Here is a 21063-nt window from a genome sequence, read left to right as displayed (position 1 = left end):
TAAGATGATGAGTTAGAAGTTACGCCAATTTTATATTAGCACCTGCTCTCTTTACTGCATTGTGATAAGGAGGAATCACAGAGCCTGCTGTTTTAGCGAATAAGAAATGTGAGTCAAGTTGCAGGTTGGCTCACATATGCAAGGTCTCTAGCTACATATGCTAAATGGTTTAACAGTTGCTAAAAGGTTCTCACCAATTAAGTTGTGTTTTGAGTTGTAAAAGTCGTGCTTTTCGCCTTCCTTAATGTTCAACTACCAAAATTTTCATCTGTTTTTCAATGATTTCGTACTCAGGAATTAGTCGAATGTTTTTCTGATTAAGCTTGAAGAGCATTGTGCTCATGATTTCGTGGTTATTGTGCTGCTCGCTTGCATTCATGTGCTAGTTGAATTGATGCCATTGCCTAATGCTTTAAACTTCAAAATGCAAAACAGGGGACCCCTTCTTTTTTCTAGTTTCATTCAAACACAAAAGCGCTTGATCGACCTGGCTTCACTGAATCCTTAACCAAAACCTGTATCATCGCCACTTGATCATCAGTCAGAGGTTGATACTTTATGGGAAGCTCACCAGCAAAACTCTTCTGTACTCGATAACTGTACTGATGTGCCTCAACGTGAAGCTAAAAAATCTGCTTCCATCTCTTGTGAAGTGCTTTCATGCGAAGCTGACGACTCTGCTTCTGGTTCTTAATCTCTTACGTGCCTTCGTGAAGGAGACAACTCTGTTTCTACCTCTGTGAAGCTAAGCAAATCAACTTCTTGACCTGCTTTTAAAAAAAATAACTGTAATCAGGAACACGGTCATATGCAGATGTGATCCGTAAATCACGGACATGTCTGCTAGAGCCGTGCTTTCCAAAGCCTTAATATTACTCTTATGACTCTTGAGAGAACGTGCAGCTGCTAGAGCTGTGATCCGTAAATCACGGACACCTGTCAGGAGTGATGATAGAGCGTGCAGTGGAGAAATTTGGAAGTTGAGTTGCAAATTTCATTCCCCCAAGTTTTAGCCTCCGCTGACTTTGCTCTTAGCTGCTGAAGTTGAACCATATCCTTCCTTGTCCCATTGCAGAAAGCATCCCCCCATCACCATTGCAGAACACTTTCATCCTAATTCCAATCCCAAGCGAGAAAAAATGGCTGATGCTCCTGTTAGTGCTACTATTCAGGTTGCATTGCAGGCGGTTGTTTCTCTTGCCGCTGATCATCGTGAATTCCCAGAGGAGCTGGAGAGACTCGACAAATCTGCTGCAATGATCCGAGGCTTCTTGGCCGGTGCCGACAAGGACATGCGTAGACCAGGGGTGCAAAATTGGCTCGAGCAGCTGGAAGATGAGGTTTTCAAAGCTGACAATGTGCTGGACGAGCTCAACTATGAAAATCTTCGTCGGAAGGTGAAGTATCAAAATCAACTCACGAAAATGAAGGTATTCTTCTGCTTTTCATTCTTTAATAAAATTGGTTTTCGTTGGAGGTTGGGTTCAATGATCAGGGGGGTCAACGCGAACCTTGAAAGGATCCATCGGGATGCAGAAGGTTTGGGACTGGCCTACAAGCGGCCAGAAGCATTCGCTACTATTGTTACTGGAGCCACAACAAGCAGACAGACTGACTCGAAGATTGTTCGAAGTGATGTCCTAGGAAGAGACGAGGATGAATCAAAAATAGTTAAGAAGTTGTTGACCGAATCTGAAAGTGTCAGTATTTCAGTTGTTTCCATAACTGGCAAGCCAGGATTAGGAAAAACAACTCTAGCTAAAGCCGTTTACAACAATTCACAGTTTGATAATCATTTTGACAAAAAAATTTGGGTTTGTGTGGCTAAAGAAGTTGAAATCATGGAGCTCTTCAAAATGATTCTAGAATCATCAACAAGAAAAAAGGCTGAAGTGGATGGTAGGGAGGTAATAGTTGAAGGAATTGAAACTGAACTTAAGGAAAAAAGATATTTGCTTGTTCTTGACGATTTGTGGAATCATCAAGAAGGATTGTTGAATGACTTTTTCACCACTTTGGAGGCACTCAAACCGAAGAAAGGGAGCTGCTGTCTTGTTACTTCTCGTCTCCAACAAGTGCCAATTGTTCTGTCTAGACATCGGCGGATCAATTTTACTCGTCATGACCTAAGAAAGCTATACGATGATGACTGCTGGTCTATCGTGAAAAATTGGGCAACTGTAGGGGAAAAAGTGCCAAAAGAATTGGAAGACATGAGGGAGCAAGTTGTAAGAAGATGTGACGGTCTGCCTCTGGCAGCAACGTTAATCGGAGGTTTGTTATCTAAAAAGAGAAAAGAGGATTGGCTATCTATTTTGGAGGAGAGTCTCTTGAATGGAGATCAGGGTGGGATCAAGCAAATAATTAAGGTGAGTTTTGATCATCTCTCACCTGCACCGGTTAAGAAATGTTTTGCATATTGCTCAATTTTTCATCAAGATACTGAATTGGAACAAGATCTACTAGTTGAGCTTTGGATGGCTGAAGGCTTTCTTCAACCGGATCCCCAAAATGAAAGAATGATGGAGGGAATAGGATATGAGTATCTGAGAACTTTGCTGCAAACTTCCTTATTGGAAGAAGTAAAAGAGGAGAGGAGAACATGGTATAAAATGCATGATCTTGTGCACGATTTTGCAAAATCAATTTTGAATCATAACAGCAGCAATCAGGACCGTTACCTTGCGGTATACTCACCCGAAAGAATCAATGAAAAAGCATCAGCATCGCTTCGCACATTATTTCTGGAGGGTGGCATAGCTGATGATATGGTATCAAAGTTCAAATACTTGCATGTCCTAAAATTGTTTGGAGCAGATGTCGAAGAGTTGCCGACCTCCATTGGCAAACTAATACATTTACACTTACTCGACATTTCAGAGTCTAGTATCAGAACTTTGCCAGAATCTCTTTGCAAACTTTACTGTTTGCAAACACTGAGAATTGGCATGCTTGTAGACGGTTTTCCAAAGGAGATGAGCAATTTGATTAGCATGAGACATCTTCACTATGATGATGATACAGGACGCGATGATGATGATGATGATGATGATACAGGACGCGAAATCCAAATGCCATCCGGGATTGGACGATGGACTTGTCTTCAAACGTTAGAATTCTTTAACATTGGTCGTCAAGAGGAAGGTCGTGGCATCCAGGAGCTTGGGACCTTGAAAGATCTTACAGGCTCCTTGGAGATCAGAAATCTTGAATTAGTAAATGGCAAAGATGATGCTGAACTGGCGAACCTATCTAAAAAGCCAAATCTGTATCGGTTGGTATTTGAGTGGGGCAATAGGGATCGAGAAAGTGATAATTGTGATGAAGATGTGTTGGAAGGCCTCCAACCTCACCCAAATTTAAAAGAGTTGCATATCCGGTATTTTAAGGGTGATCAGTTTCCACAATGGTTCATGAATTTGACATCACTGGTGGAGTTGCGTGTGGCGAATTGCACAAGATGCAGAGAACTCCCCACCCTAGGACAGCTGTCATCCCTCCAACATCTATATCTGACTGGATTGGAAAACATAAGAAGCATTGGGCTTTCATTCTACAGTACAAGTGCTGAGGAGGACTGCGGATCAGGAGGTTCAATCACTATTAGCAGACAAACATTCTTTCCAGCCCTTAAAATTCTCTCTCTCGAAAGAATGGAATATTTGGAAGAGTGGAAGGACGCACCCGAGATGATGTCAACCGCAGGTGAAGTACATGTGATAGATGTGTTTCCCGTGCTTGAAAAGTTGTCTATTTGGCGTTGCTCCCAGCTGATCACCATTCCAACTCCAAGTCGTTTCCCAAGTCTTGATGTATTGAAAATCAAAGAGAATTGCCATGTTTTGCTGGCAGAAAATGTTTTGAGCAATATAGCCAATCTCTCGTCCCTTGAATTAAGTGGTGGTCGTAGTCAACCCATAGAGTCTCTAAAATTAGTGAGACGACCAGAGAGCAGCTTGAGTATTGATAGCTGTGACAGTCTACCCACTGACATGCTTGAGCAACTCTGTCTTTTTCCAACTCTTCAGAGTGTAGAATTGAGGCATGCCGATAATATAACAACATTAAGAGGAATGAGTTGCGCCGCTTGTCTTAAGAGATTGGTAGTCTATCATTGTCAGAATTTACGGGAGTTGCCAGAAGATCTTTATCAATTTCAAGCTTTAGAGCACTTGGAGATACGGGGTTGCCCGAGAATTAATTCATTTGGATATCCAAATATTGGACAGAAAGGCCTCCTTAAGTCTCTTGAGGAATTTACTGTCGATGGGTGCCATGAATTAACAAGATTACCAGTGGAGATGTTCGAGTCGTGTACGTCTCTCCGAGAGCTGAAGTTGTCCTATTGCCGCAGTCTGGTCTCCTTTCCCCTTGATTTGCGACGAACCCCTTCTCTCGAGAGCTTCTCGTTACGGAGGTGTCCCAACTTGATTGCTGAGATGCCTAGTGGATTTGGCTATCTTACGAGCTTAAGGAAAGTGGAGATTGGTCCCTTCTCAGATTACTCAGTAATCGAATTTGATTGGGCTGGATTAGCATCTTCATCATCACTCCGACACGTGTCTTTGCATGGGATGCCTGACACGAAATCTCTGCCACATCAGCTTCAAGACTTGACTACCATCACATCACTATCTCTAAGTGGCTTCGGAGCAATCGAAGCCTTATCAGATTGGCTTGGGAACCTTGCATCTCTTGAAGAGCTAATCCTATTCAATTGCCCAAAGCTTGAATATTTACCCTCCGTAGATGCCATGGAACGCCTCAAATTAAGATGTCTGGAAATTTGGTATTGTCCTCTATTAACCGAAAGATGCACTCCTCAAAGCGGCTCCGAGTGGCCCAAGATCTCTAATATTCCGGAGCGTAAAAGTGATTAAAAGTCATCTTTCCGAGCCATCGGGTAAGATTTCACTGCAAAATTTTGATTAATAGCTTCTCATTATTGGATATCGCTGTTCTTCACCATCTTATTCTATCCGTATTTGTCCCTCACTCTTTTTCTATGTAACAATTATCTGTTTCTTTGCTTCTTCTGGTGAGGATTACTTTCTCTTTCAATTTATAAACTAATTCTTGTCATTAACTTAACAAAGTAGTGTTACGAGCAAATTGAAAGACAATAAAAATTGTGAATTTCATCTGCTTTTCTGAACCATCAAAAAGTATGGTAAAATTCACTACTATATATGACTATTTGTCCACGAAATTCACTAATTTTTTCTGACACTGACAGTTCCAAACAACATTGAAACCAATAAAGTAGCATATTATTTAGATTTTATACTCTCTCATAAAATATATTACGAGGCTGCTATGTGTAAATCAACCCTTGAATGGGATTGTAGACACTGCAGAAGACGTGAAGCTGCTGAAGCAAAATGGGGTGATCAAGGGTGCTCTCATGGATGATGAAATTGCTGATCAATTCAATGGTATAAAGAGATGTTACGCCGGCTCAGATCAGAACTCCAACATTGAGGTTGCCATTGACAAAGTTAACAACTTCTACAGCAAGAAACTTTTGGTCATGACGGTTAGACGGTAGGAGGAGGACTTGTATGCTTCATGGAAATGTCTGGCCGTGGTTTCCACTGTGGCGCTGCGGGTCGTACTTAGCATGCAGACGTTTTGCGAGTTCTATCAATGCAGCAAAGTCTGGAACTTCAACAAGTGTCATCTCTATCAGCACCGGCAAGTAAAATGTCTGTTTTAATTAATTAACAGAGAAATATATGTTTTATTTATTTATTCTTTTTTTTTTATCATTATTTTTTGTTCATATCTTTATTAATTTATTGTTTCTCAAGGAAGGGGTATTCATATCTAGAAAAAGTGAAAAGAAAGATATACTTGTATACTGATTCTGTCTCGTTTAATTGTATTTTATCAATCCACTGGACCAAGATATGACTTTAGCCGACCTGGAATTAGGTGTTGCTCTTCTAGTATCAGTACAATGTTAAGCAAAGCCTAGCATGATACACCACTGGAATGTTATGTATTTGTTACTTTGTAATTATTAATCAGATCATGCTCCTCAAGGTTGGCATTATAAAATTTAATACCAATATCTTTTTAAACTTTAGATGGAATTAATTTTTAAATATTACTGTATAATTTTGATAAAATGAATATGAAATCTAAATTTTTGTGTGTGTATGAGAGAGTATATATTTTATCTACATTTTTTAGTCAGCCGGGAACCTCTAAAGCATCTTATTGCACTTTTCATATTCTCCAACTGCAACATCAGGCTATGGTTTCCAATCGTTTTTGAAGAAAGATGAGGAGGAAATGTCTCCACCCAACTTACTAGAAGTACAAGAAAATTGGTCCAAGTTTGCAAGTATGTTTGAGTCATGTAATTGTGCCTAAATGTAGGGTGGCATTTGCACTAGTATGTGTTCTTTGTGGCTTAACCAATGGAATTTAGCTTAATTTGTACTCTTTAGGATTTTGAGTGATGAATTGTTGCACTAGTTACCAGACCAAACTTTTCTGTGGGTCATGTTTCTATTTGGTGTCATAATTGAAGTAGCACTGCGGTGTAATATTGTGATTTTTTTTTTGCCAGAATTTGTTTAGGCACCAAGGTTCCCGTGTTGTTCTTATGAGAATGGCAAGATGGAGAAGTTATTTTCACTTATCAGCCAGATTTTGAAGATGGAAGGTAGTTATTTGGTTTTTCCCACCAGAATGCCATATATTGCTCAGAATGCAGAAGGTAAAAAATGTTGATTGCAGGTCTATTGGCCGATTTCAATGTCTTTTTTTAAATCTATTTTCTAGAAGTGTTTAACAAAATAAATCAAACACTGAACCTTTTCTCCTTGTAGCATGCTGAAAACAGAGTGGCTTGTGCCAGGCTTGTAGAAAGTAATGTGGATGGAGAAGAATTAGAGGGGAGCATGGCAGCTAGTACTAGAGAGCTATCAAGATACAAGACTTGCTTGAAGAAAACTAGACGTGCTGATACTTTAGTTCCAGAGGTGGGAAGATTTGATGGAAAGAAGTTAGACATTGTAGACAGCATTGGTGATCGTTTGGACGACATAAACGAAGCATCTGATTGCAGTGTCAATCATTCATTTGGATGGCAAAAGTTCAAAGTTTTGGTGCTGCAATTGTAGATGCAAGAATTTCTACATCCTTGTTCAAAGGTTCCTGCCAGATCTTGCAAGGCCTTTGTAAATTGGACAATAGGTCATACTTTTCCACTCAAGAACAAGAGAGACTCATGGTACAACTATGCTAACAGTTAGTCATTCTAGGTACCAGGCTCAGTGTTGAATTTGTTTTAGTAAAATAACGAACCCTAAGTACCATCTTGGTTCTTAGCTAACTTAATTATTTTGACATGCCTACTTTAAGATAAATAGTCACAATCCAAAAATTTGCAGTTTGAATGATCAATAAACAGGTTTTGTTATTGTAGCATTCTATCTGTTTTGTTTTAGCTAAGAAAGACTAGCAAACCTAAAAATAATTTATAATTATTGAGAAACCCCCTTCAAATATGTAACATTTTAGAAGACTAATGAAGGTGGGAGATCAATGATAAATGTTTCTCATGAAGTTCTTCAACATGGTTTCACCTAATTGAGGTACTTTGCCACAAAGTATCCACTTGTTAGGTTAGATGAGCATGTTCCAGCAGGCCCACTCAATGGAAGTTGATAAATTACTCTTAAGAATTGAAGGAAGAAGGAAATTACTTGCCAACACTAAAAAGATATTGACATTCATTACCTATTTCTTTCTGAAAACGGTTGTACTTTTCATATTTTTGTTTGGCCCAAAGATTTTAGTCTATCAGGAGAAATCAGTCAGCTAAAAGAAGTCAATCAGAAAATTTATGAATGTTAGTACATGAATATAAATTTAGAAAAATCGTTCAAAACGTCCCTCATAATTTGTAAAATGACTTTTTTCGTCCCTTATTTTTAAAAGTGTACTTTTATGTCCCTTACAAATTCACTTTTGTCAAATTTGGTCCTTATCTAGGTTTCTAACTAGTTTTTAGTCGGAATTCATCATATGCCTGCCTTGCATATGATCATTTTTTAGAGACAAAATTGTCAAAACAAATTTACATAATCCATCTATAGTTCCTTACATTTCACAAAATAAATTGTTTCGTCCCTCACATTTCATAAAATGAATTTTTTCATCTCTCATTGACCACGTGTACGAATAGTTTTTTTTTTTTTTAAATTCATGTGTATATCTATTTGATTTCATCTAAACAGTACAAATAATATATAATATATCTCTATTTGAATTTTCAGCAACAACGAGGTGTACAATGCGGAGATGACTGTTGTGATGGCGAGTCGAAGTTCAAATTACTGCTTGTAAGATTTTTCTCTAAATATATTTTTTTATCTGGTTTTCTTTTAATTTGCAGAATTAGGTAACATTTTCCCAATGTATATCTACAAGCTCATTACTTATTTCTTTTTTCTTTCTCTAATTTCTGTCATCATAAGAAAAGGAATGTTTAAGTTTCACAGTTTGAGGTACCTCCTCTTATATGCTCTGACCCAAGGGCTAATCATGATATTTTATCTGTTTACCTGCAGGGGCCGTGGATATCTTGTTCCAGACGATGTCTACAAGGTTATAGTACTGTTTACTATGATTGTTAGGTGTAAGTTTCACAATACAATTGGATAAATGTTTGAGTTCTGATGATATTCTTTTATTTACTCATGAGGTGATCTGAACTGCACCCTCCCCTCCCAAAAAGAAAAAGGCTAATTAAGATGGAGATTGAGCAAACTTCATGTATGTTACCTTCTATTTTATATACAATATCCAGTTTCTCTTAGAACGGTGAGGATTTATATGCATATAGCAAACTTGTTATCTTTGAAGTACTCTGATGCTCAACTGATTTGTGTTTTTTAATGATCTGAACAGTGTGTGTTTCAATGATTTGACACTCAACCGATTTGTGTCTTAATGATCTCACACTTTGACACTCAACTGATTTGACTTGTTATCTAAATCTCCAGTTTCTGAACACTTATCATGATTTGTGTTTTAATGATCTGAGGTTTCGGAGCCAACTTGCACTTGATGTGCTCTGACTAATTTTTACCTAGAGTTTACTTGTGCTTTATGTGCTCTGACTAATTTTTTCCTTTTCAATTGTAATTTGTAGAGTTTTGATCAGAAGAGGAGTGGAAGATTTAGGCTGGATGGCTTTATATCACTCTGTATATTTGTACAGTCAGCGCAGTAGGTAGAATCTTAATTTCTTATACGATGTATTTTGATTGACCAGTTAGACTTATTAGCTTCATGAAAATGTCAGAAAAGTACCTTGCTGAAGGTATTAAAAAATGTTGTGCTCATAAATCATTTATCATTGATGTAGTCAGCTGCTTGTAAATCCCTTGCTTGCTTTAAGCTGCGAGGACTGGATCCAGAAATTTGTATCTGTTTGTGAACTGCTTTAGAGACCATTAGAGTACGGATCTAAGCTGTTTTTCTTTCTTATTTCTGATTATTTGATTGTCTAAACCATCAGAACCTATCCATTCACTATATACAGTGTGTACAGACTAGGAATTCATTATTGGCTAAGTTATTATTGTACAAGCTTCTCTGGCCTCCAAACTCCAAATACGAAAATTCGCTGAGAAGATAAGAGCAACAGCCATGATGAAAGGATTATTTTTACTACCATTACTTCGTTACAAGGAATAAAGGACAATTCATGAGGTCCCAGAATTCGTCTTCTGCTTTGTTTAGTAGTGCCGCCAAGGCATGTGTTGTCTTTGTAGATTCCATGAAGTACTACGACATTTTTACAGTCTTTGGTTCTGAATTTCCAATATAACAAATTTCTTTTTTTAAAAAAAATTTAATGGTCCCTCTATCCACTTTGATAACAAAATTAATTAATTATTCCTAAATTATTGGGTTGCAATCACTTGTTTATGCCAAGTTCTAAATAATTATATACAAATGAGAGATAAATTTGTTCATTTCATTATAATTTTGCTCTGTCTACGTATATTAAATATGTATATTAATTAAAATAAAAAAATGATATTTTGTATTTGTTTGTCTCTTATTGATAATTTTGTTTCTTAATTTTAAAAAAAGGTTAGATTAGGTAGACTTTGATTTATATCGTATGTAATTGCATTTACTTATACCTGATGACATTTGATCTTGTATGTATTAATGAATTATAATATTGTATATAATTTTTTTTGTTGTATATTAATATGTTTTAGGTATTACTGATTATAACTATTAAATAGTTATTGTTTGCTTTGTTTCAACCATTTGTAAAGCATTTGAATTATAACACTTAGTTATGAATTAAAGGCTCGTAAAACTCAAGATAGAAACAATTGGTTTGTAATACAATAGCTTTGTCATTTACAATTTTTTTTCCTACGATTTGTATAGAATCAAAAAATGTTTTTTTTTAACATGGAATTGGAATTTTGTGTTTCTTGTCTGGTAATAATTTTTTCATTATATTAGTTAGAATTATTTAGAAAAAATCGAATCAAAACTCTTTTTGTTTTCATGGAATTGGAATTTTGTCTTTACTGTTTAGTAATAATTTTATTCTCTTTCATTAGAAAGAACCGTAATAAAACTGAAGTTAAATTGCCTAAAAATACCAATACTTAGTTAATATATATTTTGTTTGAAATTGAAGAGAGTTGTTAAGTATACTATTTTTTTTATCTTTACTGTTTTTTGTTAATACGGTTTAGTTTTAAAAGGAAGTGTTGTTAGGACTTAAGAAATACTGCAATTCTATACCACCTATTAATGACACTCAAAATCAAAATGGAAGCTAACAAAGACGTATGATAAAAAAAGATAAATATTTGATAGAATGACAATATTAAAATTAATTTATAATTTTGGAAAAATGACCTATTTCATCCCTTGCATTTCACAAAAATATTCTTTTCGTCCCTCACTTTTAAAATGAAGCAATTTGGTCCCTGACATTTAAAAATTAAACCTATTACATCCCTGAACCTAATTGTCAATTTAAATCAAACCATCCAATAACCCAGTAATAAATTTCGGAGATAGAATTGATAGATCATATTCACATGACATTTATTGAACCAAAAAAAATAAAAAGTATAACATAAAAGGTCATTCTTTGTCTTGGAATAATAGGATTTCTTTTTTGGGATAAATCTTTCATGTAGCGTTAGTATATACGCTTGTGAGTCTACATGTATATCATAAATATAAAATTTGGTGTTTAAATTTAAATTGAATGATATGGCAGGTACATAAACCCATCAATGTATACAATGACAATGTAGGAAGATTAATTCTTATTTGTTATGTTATAATTTTTTATTTTTTATTTTTGGTTTTATTAAATTTCACGTGAATATCAAGTTGAGTTAGTCAAGTGATCTACCAATTATATCCCCAAAATTTGTAATTAGGTTGATAGATGGTTTGATTCACATTGAAAATTGGGTTCAGGGATGTAATAACTTCAGTTTTTAAATGTCAAGGATGAAATTGCTTCGTTTTAAAAGTGAGGGACGAAAAGAATAATTTTGTGAAATGTAAGGGATGAAACCGGTCATTTTCCCTATAATTTTTTTAAAGCCTGTTATTGTTTACCTCTCACTACTAAATAAGAATAATTGATTACCAAATTAATAGTTTAGATGTAATAGACATAGAAAAAAAATTTTGAAAGAAAAATAAAAATTCTTAATTTGGAAAATTATTAAAGAGTCATGCCTTGAAAACAAACTACAGAGATATAAATGTTGTTCTGTTAATTATAATCATAAACAACAGAAACTTGTGGGGTGCTCTTTCTTTCCTTACCCTGTATTATATACTACGTTGCCAGTTGCCACTTACCAGAGGCTTTGTGACAAACATCCAAGAAATATCAACAAAACTTCAGACTTATAGAATACCTATAGTAAAAAATATACTTTTCTATATAAATTATTATTTTGATTAGTTTAAAATTATTTTGATTAGTTTAAAATTGGGCAGGCCATTTTATATTTCTATCGCGCGAAGCGCGTTCATGCCTCCTAGTATTAGTGATAGGAGGAATCAGAGAGCCTACTGTTTCAGCCAATAAGAAATGTGACCGAAGAGTCAAGTTGCAGGCTGGCTCACACATGCAATTGTCTGCAACTTCCTTTGATAACAGAGGCTGTGATCCGTAAATCACGGACAGCTTTTATGTGTCTTTAGAGTGGCGCTGTGGTCCATTGTGTCTTTTAGAGTCTAAAGCTGTGTCTTTACAGCGTGCAGTGGAGCCCGGCATATTGCAAAGGCGGACAAATTTGAAAGTCGACTTGCAAATTTCATTCCCTCTGATAGCTGCTGAAGTTGAACCCTTCCTTCCTTGTCTCATCGCAGAAAGCATCCCCCCATCACCATTGCAGAACACTTTCATCCTACTTCCAATCCCAAGTGAGAAAAAATGGCTGATGCTGCTGTTAGTGCTACTATTCAGGTTGCATTGCAGACGGTTGTTTCCCTAGCCGCTGATCATGTTAATCTGGCTCGTGAATTCCCAGAGGAACTGGTGAGACTCGACAAATCTGCTGCAATGATCCGAGGCTTCTTGGCTGGTGCCGACGAGGACAAGCATAGCCCAGTGGTGCAAAATTGGCTCAAGCAGCTGGAAGAAGAGGTTTTCAAAGCCGACAATGTGCTGGACGAGCTCAACTATGAAAATCTTCGTCGGAAGGTGAAGTATCAAAATCAACTCACGAAAAAGAAGGTACTGTTCTTCTTTTCATTCTTTAATAAAATTGGTTTTCGTTGGAGGTTGGGTTCAATGATCAGGGAGATCAACACGAACCTTCAAAGGATCCATCGGGATGCAGAAGGTTTGGGACTGGCCTACAAGCACCAAGTTGAAGAAGCATTCGCTACTGTTGCTGCTGGAGCCACAACAAGCCGACAGACCGACTCTACTATTGGGTGAATTCTTAGTTTATGATGAAAAAAAAAAAGAATTCTACAACGAGGGCGTTTCCTGGAGGAGTTTCTGTAAATGGGGGTCTTCGCATTTTGAGAATGCGAACTCACTGAGCTCGCATTCTGAAAATGCGAGCTCACTGAGCTCGCATTCCGGGAATGCGAGCTCAATTCGAGCTCGCATTCCGGAAATGCGAGCTCAGTGATTAGTGTCTGCTTTATTCAGTATGCTGAGTTTCAAATGATTAAGAATGATCCAGGATGGGAGGAGGATTTTGGAGGAGAGGAGGCGAAACACCTTCAGCTGTTAAATGGGAGGACAGGATCATAGAGATTCGTGAAGGTTCTTGGTCCTACGTTTCTAGTTCGATCGGCAAAGCCCCTGGTATGTGCTTTAATGTAGCTCTTTCTCACTGCTTCCACCTGTTTTGATTCTTCAGTTATGCTGTTTCCTTCTCAACCTCCGTGCTTATTTTACATGCAATTGTCATCTAGTGCAGAGAAAGTTGTAGGCACTGCAACACCTCAAGAACCACCTGAGGAGTGGCAAGCTTCATGGAACATCTCAACAGGAAATGAACTATTAATACGTTGGGCGTCTCCGACATCCAGTTCAGGCTTGAATTTTGTCATAAGAAACAAGGAACCTACTGACAGGATGGTACAGCCCATTTCCGGAATCACTGATTGTCAAAATCCTTTTTTGTTTTAATACAAAAATATAAATCTCTGCCTCCAAAAAAAAAAAGCAAAAAAATTTGCATCTCTGTAATGCGAGCAAATGAGAGCTCGCATTCCAGGAATGCGAGCTCTCAACAGAGCTCGCATTCGTGAAATGCGAGCTCTCCTGAGCTCGCATTTCACGAATGCGAAGACCCCCCGACAGAATTCCTCGCCACAATCACCCCTTTTGTAGAATTTTTTTAAAATTCATCACAAACTTAGAAATTTCTCCTCTACTATTGTTCGAAGAGATGTCCTAGGAAGAGACGAGGATGAATCAGAAATCGTTAAGAAGTTGTTGACCGAAACTGAAAGTGTTATTTCAGTTATTCCCATAACTGGCATGGGTGGTTTAGGAAAAACAACTCTAGCTAAAGCCGTTTACAACAAATCACAGATTCATAAGCATTTTGACAAAAAAAATTTGGGTTTGTGTGGCTGAAAAAGTAGATAGAATCGAGGAGGTCTTCAAAATGATTCTAGAATCGTTGATAGAAGGAAAGGTTGAAGGGGATCGTAGGGAGGTAATAGTTCAAAAAATTCAAGATGAACTCAAGGAAAAAAAATATTTCCTTGTTCTTGATGATTTGTGGAATGATCAAGAAGTATTGTTGAATGACTTTTTCAGCACATTGGCGGGACTCAATGCGAAGAAAGGGAGCTGGTGTCTTGTTACCACTCGTCTGCAAGAAGTGGCAATTATTCTGTCTAGACATCCGCAGATCAATTTTACTCGCCATGAGCTAGGAAAGCTCTGCAATGATGATTGCTGGTCTATCATTAAAAAATGGGCAACTTTAGGGGAAGAAGTACCAAAAGAATTGGAAGACATGAGGCGCCAAGTTTTAAGAAGATGTGACGGTCTTCCTCTGGCAGCAAAGTTAATCGGAGGTTTGTTATCTAAAAAGAGAAAAGAGGACTGGCTATCTATTTTGGAGGAGAGTCTCTTGAATGGAGATCAGGGTGGGATTGAGCAAATAGTTAAGGTGAGTTTTGATCATCTGTCACCTGCACCGGTTAAGAAATGTTTTGCATATTGCTCAATTTTTCATCAAGATACTGAATTGGAACAAGATCGACTAGTTGAGCTTTGGATGGCTGAAGGCTTTCTTCGACCGGATTCCCAAAATGAAAGAATGATGGAGAAAATAGGATATGAGTATTTGAGAATTTTGCTGCAAACTTCCTTATTGGAAGAAGTAAGAGATTGGAGGGGAACATGGTATAAAATGCATGATCTTGTGCATGATTTTGCAAAATCAATTTTGAATCGTAACAGCAGCAATCAGGACCGTTACCTTGCAGTATACTCATCCGAAAGAATGGTGGAAACCATCAGTGAAAAATCATCACTTCGCACATTATTTCTGGAGGGTGGCATAGCTGATGATATGTTATCAAAGTTCAAATATTTGCATGTCCTAAAATTGTTTGGAGCAGATGTCAAAGAGTTGCCGACCTCCGTTGGCAAACTAATCCATTTACACTTACTTGACATTTCAGGTTCTTGGATTAGAACTTTGCCAGAATCTCTTTGCAAACTTTACTGTTTGCAAACACTGAGAATTGGCATGCTTGAAGAAGGTTTTCCAAAGGAGATGAGCAATTTGATTAGCATGAGACATCTTCACTATAATAATAATAATTATACAAGACGAGAAATCCAAATGCCATCCGGGATTGGACGATGGACTTGTCTTCAAAAGTTAGAGTTCTTTAACATTGGTCGTCAAGAGGAAGGTCGTGGTATCCAAGAGCTTGGAACCTTGCAAGATCTTAAAGGCTCCTTGGAGATCAGAAATCTTGAATTAGTAAATGGCAAAGATGATGCTGAACTAGCAAACCTATCTAAAAAGCCAAATCTGCATCGGTTGGTATATGAGTGGTGCAATAGGTATCGGGGAAGTGTTAATTGTGATGAAGATGTGTTGGAAGGCCTCCAACCTCACCCAAATTTAAAAGAGTTACAAATTTTGAAGTTCATGGGTGATCAGTTTCCACAATGGTTCATGAATTTGACATCACTGGTGGAGTTGCGTGTGGCGAATTGCACAAGATGCAGAGAACTCCCCACCCTAGGACAGCTGTCATCCCTCCAACATCTATATCTGACTGGACTGGAAAACATAAGAAGCATTGGGCTTTCATTCTACAGTACAAGTGCTGAGGAGGACGGCGGATCAGGAGGTTCAAGCACTATTAGCAGACAAACATTCTTTCCAGCCCTTAAAAAACTCTCTCTTGAAAGCATGAAAAATTTGGAAGAGTGGAAGGACGCACCCGAGATGATGTCAACCGCAGGTGAAGTACATGTGATGGATGTGTTTCCCGTGCTTGAAAAGTTGTCTATTAGTAATTGCCCCCAGCTGACCACCATTCCAACTCCAAGTCGTTTCCCAAGTCTTGATGTATTGAAAATAAAAAAGAATTGCCATGTTTCGCTGGCAGAAAAGGTTTTGAGCAATATAGCCAATCTCTCGTCCCTTAAATTAAGTGGTGGTAGTTATCACCGCATCGAGTCTCTGAAATTAGTGAGACGACCAGAGAGCAGCTTGAGTATTGATGGCTGTAACAGTCTATTCACTTACACGCTTGAGCGACTCTGTCTTTTTCCAACTCTTCAGAGTGTAGAATTGAGGTTTGTCAATAATATAACAACATTAAGAGGAATGAGTTGCCAGAAGATCTTTATCAATTTCAAGCTTTAGAGCACTTGGAGATACAGGGTTGCCCGAGAATTGATTCATTTGGATATCCAAATCCTAAAAATTCATTTGGACAGAAAAGCCTCCTTAAGTCTCTTGAGGAATTTACTGTCGATATGTGCGAATCATTCACAAGATTACCAGTGGAGATGTTCGAGTCGTGTACGTCTATCTTTCCCCTTGATTTGCGACGAACCCCTTCTCTCGAGAGCTTCTCGTTATGGTGGTGTCCCAACTTGATTGCTGAGATGCCTAGTGGATTTGGCTATCTTACCAGCTTAAGGAATGTGGAGATTGGCCCCTTCTCGGATTACTCTGTAATCGAATTTGATTGGGCTGGATTAGCATCTTCATCAACACTCCGACACATGTCTTTACGTGGAATGCCTGACATGAAATCTCTGCCACATCAGCTTCAAGACTTGACTACCATCACATCACTATCTCTACGTGACTTCGGAGCAATCGAAGCTTTACCAGATTGGCTTGGGAACCTTGCGTCTCTTGATGAGCTAATCCTATTCGGTTGCGAAAAGCTTGAATATTTACCCTCCATGGCTGCCATGGAACGCCTCAAATTAAGACGTCTGGAAATTGGTAATTGTCCTCTATTAACCGAAACATGCACTCCTCAAAGCGGCTCCGAGTGGCCCAAGATCTCTAATATTCAAGAGCTTGAAATTGATTAAAAGTCATCTTTCCGAGCCATCGGGTAAGATTTCACTGCAAAATTTTGATTAATAGCTTCTCATTATTGGATATCGCTGTTCTTCACCATCTTATTCTATCCGTATTTGTTTCTCACTCTTTTTCTCTGTAAATATCTATTCCTCTACTTCTTCTGGCGAAGATTACTCTCTCTTTCAATTTTTAAGCTGATTCATGTCATTAACAAAGTAGAGTTACGAGCAAATTCAAAGACAACAAAAATTGTGGATTTCATCTGCTTTTCTGAACCATTAAAAGGATGAATAACAAGGTACAATATACTATTATATATGAACTTGCTGACTGTTTGTCAACAAAATTTACTAACATTGCAAGCGTAAACATTCAGCTTCAATGGGGTATGTTCTTTTTTTTTTTTAAGACTCTGAATTATGATTGCCGTAAAATTAGCTCAATGTCGATTAAGTTGAAATTGTTTGCAGAGGAACTAGGCTGCTGCTAAAACTATAAATTCTTATCATCTTTTAAAATTTTTAAAATTCAGATACTATAACTAGCTACTTTTCTATTTTGTGAATTGGATTGATAATATTATGGCCTTGCAGGCCACAAGTGTCAATGAAGCAGCAAGCAGTGATAGCGCCGAAACATTGTGAAAGGCTCAAAAGTTTGCTTAAGGCAGAGTCAGCCTGGAACCTCTAGAGCATCTTATTGCACTTTTCGCATTCTCCAACTGCAACATCAGGTTGTGGTTTCGAATCATTTTTGAAGAAAGATGAGGAGGTATGTGGTTTGGAAATTTCTCCACCCAACTTACTAGAAGTACAGGGGAATTGGGCCTAAATGTAGGGTGGTATCTGCACTAGTAAGTGTTCTTTATGGCTTAATCGATGGAATATAACTTGGTTTTTGCTCTTTAGGATTTTGAGTGATAAATTGTTGCACTAGTTACCAGACCAAACCTTTCCGTGGCTCATGCTTCTACTTAATGTCATAACTGAAGTAGCATTGTGACGTAATATTATGATTTTTTTTTTCCAGAATTTGTTTAGGAAGTAGAGATCATGCTTTTTGGACAAAGAACACCAACGTTCCCGTGTTGTTCTTATGAGAATGTCAAGAGGGAGGAGTTATTTTCACTTATCAGTCAGTTTTTGAAGATGGAAGGTAGTTATCTGTGATTTTTCCCGCCAGAATGCCATATATTGCTCAGAATATGGAAATGAAGGTAAAAAATGTTGACTGCATGTCTATTGGCCTGTTTCAATGGCTTTTCTTTTTTGTTTTTTATCTATTTTCTGGAAGTATTTAACAAAATAAATCAAATATTGAACCTTTTCTCCTTGTAGCATGCTGAAAACAGAGTGGCTTGTGCCAGGCTTGTAGAAAGTAGTATGGATTGAGAAGAATTAGAGAAGAGCATGGTAGCTGGTACTGGAGAGCTATCAAGGTACAAGACTTGCTTGAAGAAAACTGGGCGTACTGATACTTTAATTCCAGAGGTGACAAGATTTGATGGAAAGAAGTTAGACATTGTAGACAGCATTGGTGATCATTTGGATGACATAAACGAAGCATGCGATTGCAGTGTCAGTCGTTCATTTGGATGGAAATAGTTCAAAGTTTTGGTGCTGCAATTGCAGCGGCAAGAATTTCTACATCCTCGTTCAAAGGTTCCCGCCAGATCTTGCAAGGCCTTTGTAAATTGGACAATAGGTTATACCTTTCCACTCAAGAACAAGAGAGACTCATTATACAACTGTGCTAACAGTTAGTCCTTCTAAGTACCAGGTACCTTCTTGGTTCTTAACTAAATTATTTTGACATGTCTACTTCAAGATAAATAGTCACAATCCAAAAAATTGCAGTTTGAATGATCAATAAACAGGTTTTGTTATTGTAGCATTCTATCTGTTATGTTTTAGCTAAGAAAGAGAAGCAAATCTAAAAATAATTTATAATTATTAAGAAACCACTTGGAATATGTAACATTTCGGAAGACTAATGAAGGTGGGAGATCAATGATAAATGTTTCACGTGAAGTTCTCCAATATGGTTTCACCTAATTAGAGGTACTCTACCACAAAGTATATGCTTGTTAGGTTAGATGAGCATGTTTCAGCATGCCCACTTAATGGAAGTTGATAAATTACTTTAAGAATTGAAGGAAGAAGGAAATTACTTGCCAACACTAAAAAGACATTGACATCCATTACCTGCGCGCTTCTTTCTGAAAACGGTTGTCCTTCTCTGATTTTTGTTTGGCCCAAAGATTTTAGTCTATCAGGAGAAATCAGTCAGCTAAAAGAAGTCAATCAGAAAATTTATGAATGTTAGTACATGAATATAAATTTTGCATTTTTCCTTTGGATTAGTTTGCCAAACTCTAGTTTAGGACATCATTTTAGAAAGAGAGGTAAGATTATCATCTTACTCTTCCGTTAACATTTAGCTTTGATCATCACTTTCATTTCTGAAAGAATCACAAGGACAATTTATGAAATTTCGATTGACTTTTGCTAACATTACTTCCTTATGAATAACTATGAGGACAAGTTTGGACCCATCATTTGATAAGTTTCACGTAGTAACATTTTACGTCAGTAAAATTTGCATCTATTGCACTCTTTGACTTTTTCTCAACTCCCTGTATTGCTAAATCAATTCTGTTTTGAACCAAAATGGCCTACATCTTGAGCTGCAACATCCTAAAATTGACATTCCTATCAGAATTTCTTATCCCGAAGCTATGTTGTTTTAGCCAATAAGAAATGTGACTGAAGAGTCAAGTTGCAGGTTGGCTAACATATGCTACAGATGTGACCAAAGGTGTGGCTAAAATTGTCGGTACGTTTGTAGGCTGTGCAGAAAATTCTAAAACTTATAGGTTGGTTGACCTTGATTTTAATATTATAGTTAAATCAAGAGAATTGCAAAATTTTGAGAATAAGTTTTTCAAAGATTTAGAGCCTGTTGTGGATCCTACTAATGGTTTATAACAACTCCAAAATATTGATTTTTTTTTCAAGTAATAAGGAGAAGGTAAGTGGCGCTCCTATTGAAATTAAAAGATGTCAAAGACCAAGGAAAGAAAAGCATCTATTCTCATACTTCATATCTTCATGAGCTATTGTTTTCTTAGTTGAAAGCAATAGGGAATCTCTACAAAATAAGATTCCAATCTTGCTGAATGTAGAAAATGATTCTAAAATATTTAGTGTAATTATGTCATCAAGAGATGCTTCTTTTAGGAGAGAAGTGGTAAATGATTAAATGGACTAATTATTGTCTAACAATACTTAATTTCTAGTTGATTTACCTAAATATTCAAAACCAATAGATTATAAGTGGGTATTTAGAAGAAAATATGCCACGAATAGATCTTTACTGACCTTTAAAGCAAAGTTAGTAGTTAAAGAATTTAAACAAAGGAAGAAATAGACTATTTTGAAATATATGTACGAATTACAAGAATAACTTCCATTAGAGTGCTATTGTCCCTAATTTTATTGTACAATTTGTTTGTACATCAAATGAATATTGAAACAGCATTTTTAAATGGTGATTTGGATGAAGACTGCATATGAAACAACCTAAAAGGTTTGTTATGCTTGAAAATGAAAAGAAAGTATACAAGCTAAATTAAATCATTATGTGGCTTGAAACAAGCACCTAAACAATGGCATTAGAAATTTGAATCTATATTGCTCTCGAGTGGATTTAGGTACAATAATACTGATAAGTTCATTAATGCTAAGTTCACTCAAGAGTATTGTGTCGTCATTTTTCTTTATATAGATGATATGGGACTAGTTTTAATAAAAGTGACGAGATTCTACCATGCACCAAATTTTAATAAAATCTAAAATACCCCATTTTCTGCAAGTATACAAATCGTTTATCGAGCATGAGAGATATAAGATATCGATCCCACAGGAAAGAGTGTCAATTACTGATGATTTTTGAACTTCTTTATTATTTAAATTATGACGAGTGTAAG

General features: G+C 36.9%; 4 protein-coding genes across 7 annotated transcripts; all 4 read left to right on the top strand.

The window, feature by feature from the left end:
- The first annotated feature begins 1003 nt into the window (after window positions 1-1003).
- Window positions 1004-9440, top strand: LOC113723686 (putative disease resistance protein RGA3). Of its 4 annotated transcripts, none has more exons than XM_072076125.1 (7): window positions 1004-4903; window positions 5358-5705; window positions 6578-6727; window positions 6840-7243; window positions 8292-8357; window positions 8586-8653; window positions 9170-9440. In XM_072076125.1, exon 1 carries the CDS (start codon window positions 1140-1142, stop codon window positions 4878-4880), a length of 3741 nt encoding a protein of 1246 aa, XP_071932226.1. In that variant the 5' UTR covers window positions 1004-1139; the 3' UTR covers window positions 4881-4903; window positions 5358-5705; window positions 6578-6727; window positions 6840-7243; window positions 8292-8357; window positions 8586-8653; window positions 9170-9440. The 4 variants fall into 4 exon arrangements, with proteins under 4 accessions (XP_071932226.1, XP_071932143.1, XP_071932176.1 ...); XM_072076042.1 differs by having other exon boundaries at window positions 5349-5694; XM_072076075.1 differs by having other exon boundaries at window positions 5349-5698.
- A 2849-nt stretch (window positions 9441-12289) lies between these two features.
- On the top strand, window positions 12290-13542 carry LOC113723684 (uncharacterized). The gene is made up of 2 exons (XM_072075931.1): window positions 12290-13351; window positions 13462-13542. The coding sequence occupies exon 1, from the start codon at window positions 12464-12466 to the stop codon at window positions 12971-12973; it is 510 nt and encodes a 169-aa protein (XP_071932032.1). The 5' UTR covers window positions 12290-12463; the 3' UTR covers window positions 12974-13351; window positions 13462-13542.
- Window positions 13543-14022: 480 nt separating this feature from the next.
- Window positions 14023-18968, top strand: LOC113723683 (putative disease resistance protein RGA3). Its single transcript, XM_072075842.1, has 4 exons — window positions 14023-17106; window positions 17669-17846; window positions 18105-18291; window positions 18413-18968. The coding sequence occupies exon 1, from the start codon at window positions 14163-14165 to the stop codon at window positions 16395-16397; it is 2235 nt and encodes a 744-aa protein (XP_071931943.1). The 5' UTR covers window positions 14023-14162; the 3' UTR covers window positions 16398-17106; window positions 17669-17846; window positions 18105-18291; window positions 18413-18968.
- LOC113723692 (uncharacterized) lies at window positions 16643-17083 on the top strand. Its single transcript, XM_027246673.2, has one exon. The coding sequence runs from the start codon at window positions 16643-16645 to the stop codon at window positions 17081-17083; it is 441 nt and encodes a 146-aa protein (XP_027102474.2).
- Window positions 18969-21063: the final 2095 nt, after the last annotated feature.

This window comes from Coffea arabica, chromosome 1c (genome assembly GCF_036785885.1).
Source record: "Coffea arabica cultivar ET-39 chromosome 1c, Coffea Arabica ET-39 HiFi, whole genome shotgun sequence".
NCBI lineage: Eukaryota > Viridiplantae > Streptophyta > Magnoliopsida > Gentianales > Rubiaceae > Coffea > Coffea arabica.
This window is presented reverse-complemented; position numbering and strand designations above follow the sequence as displayed.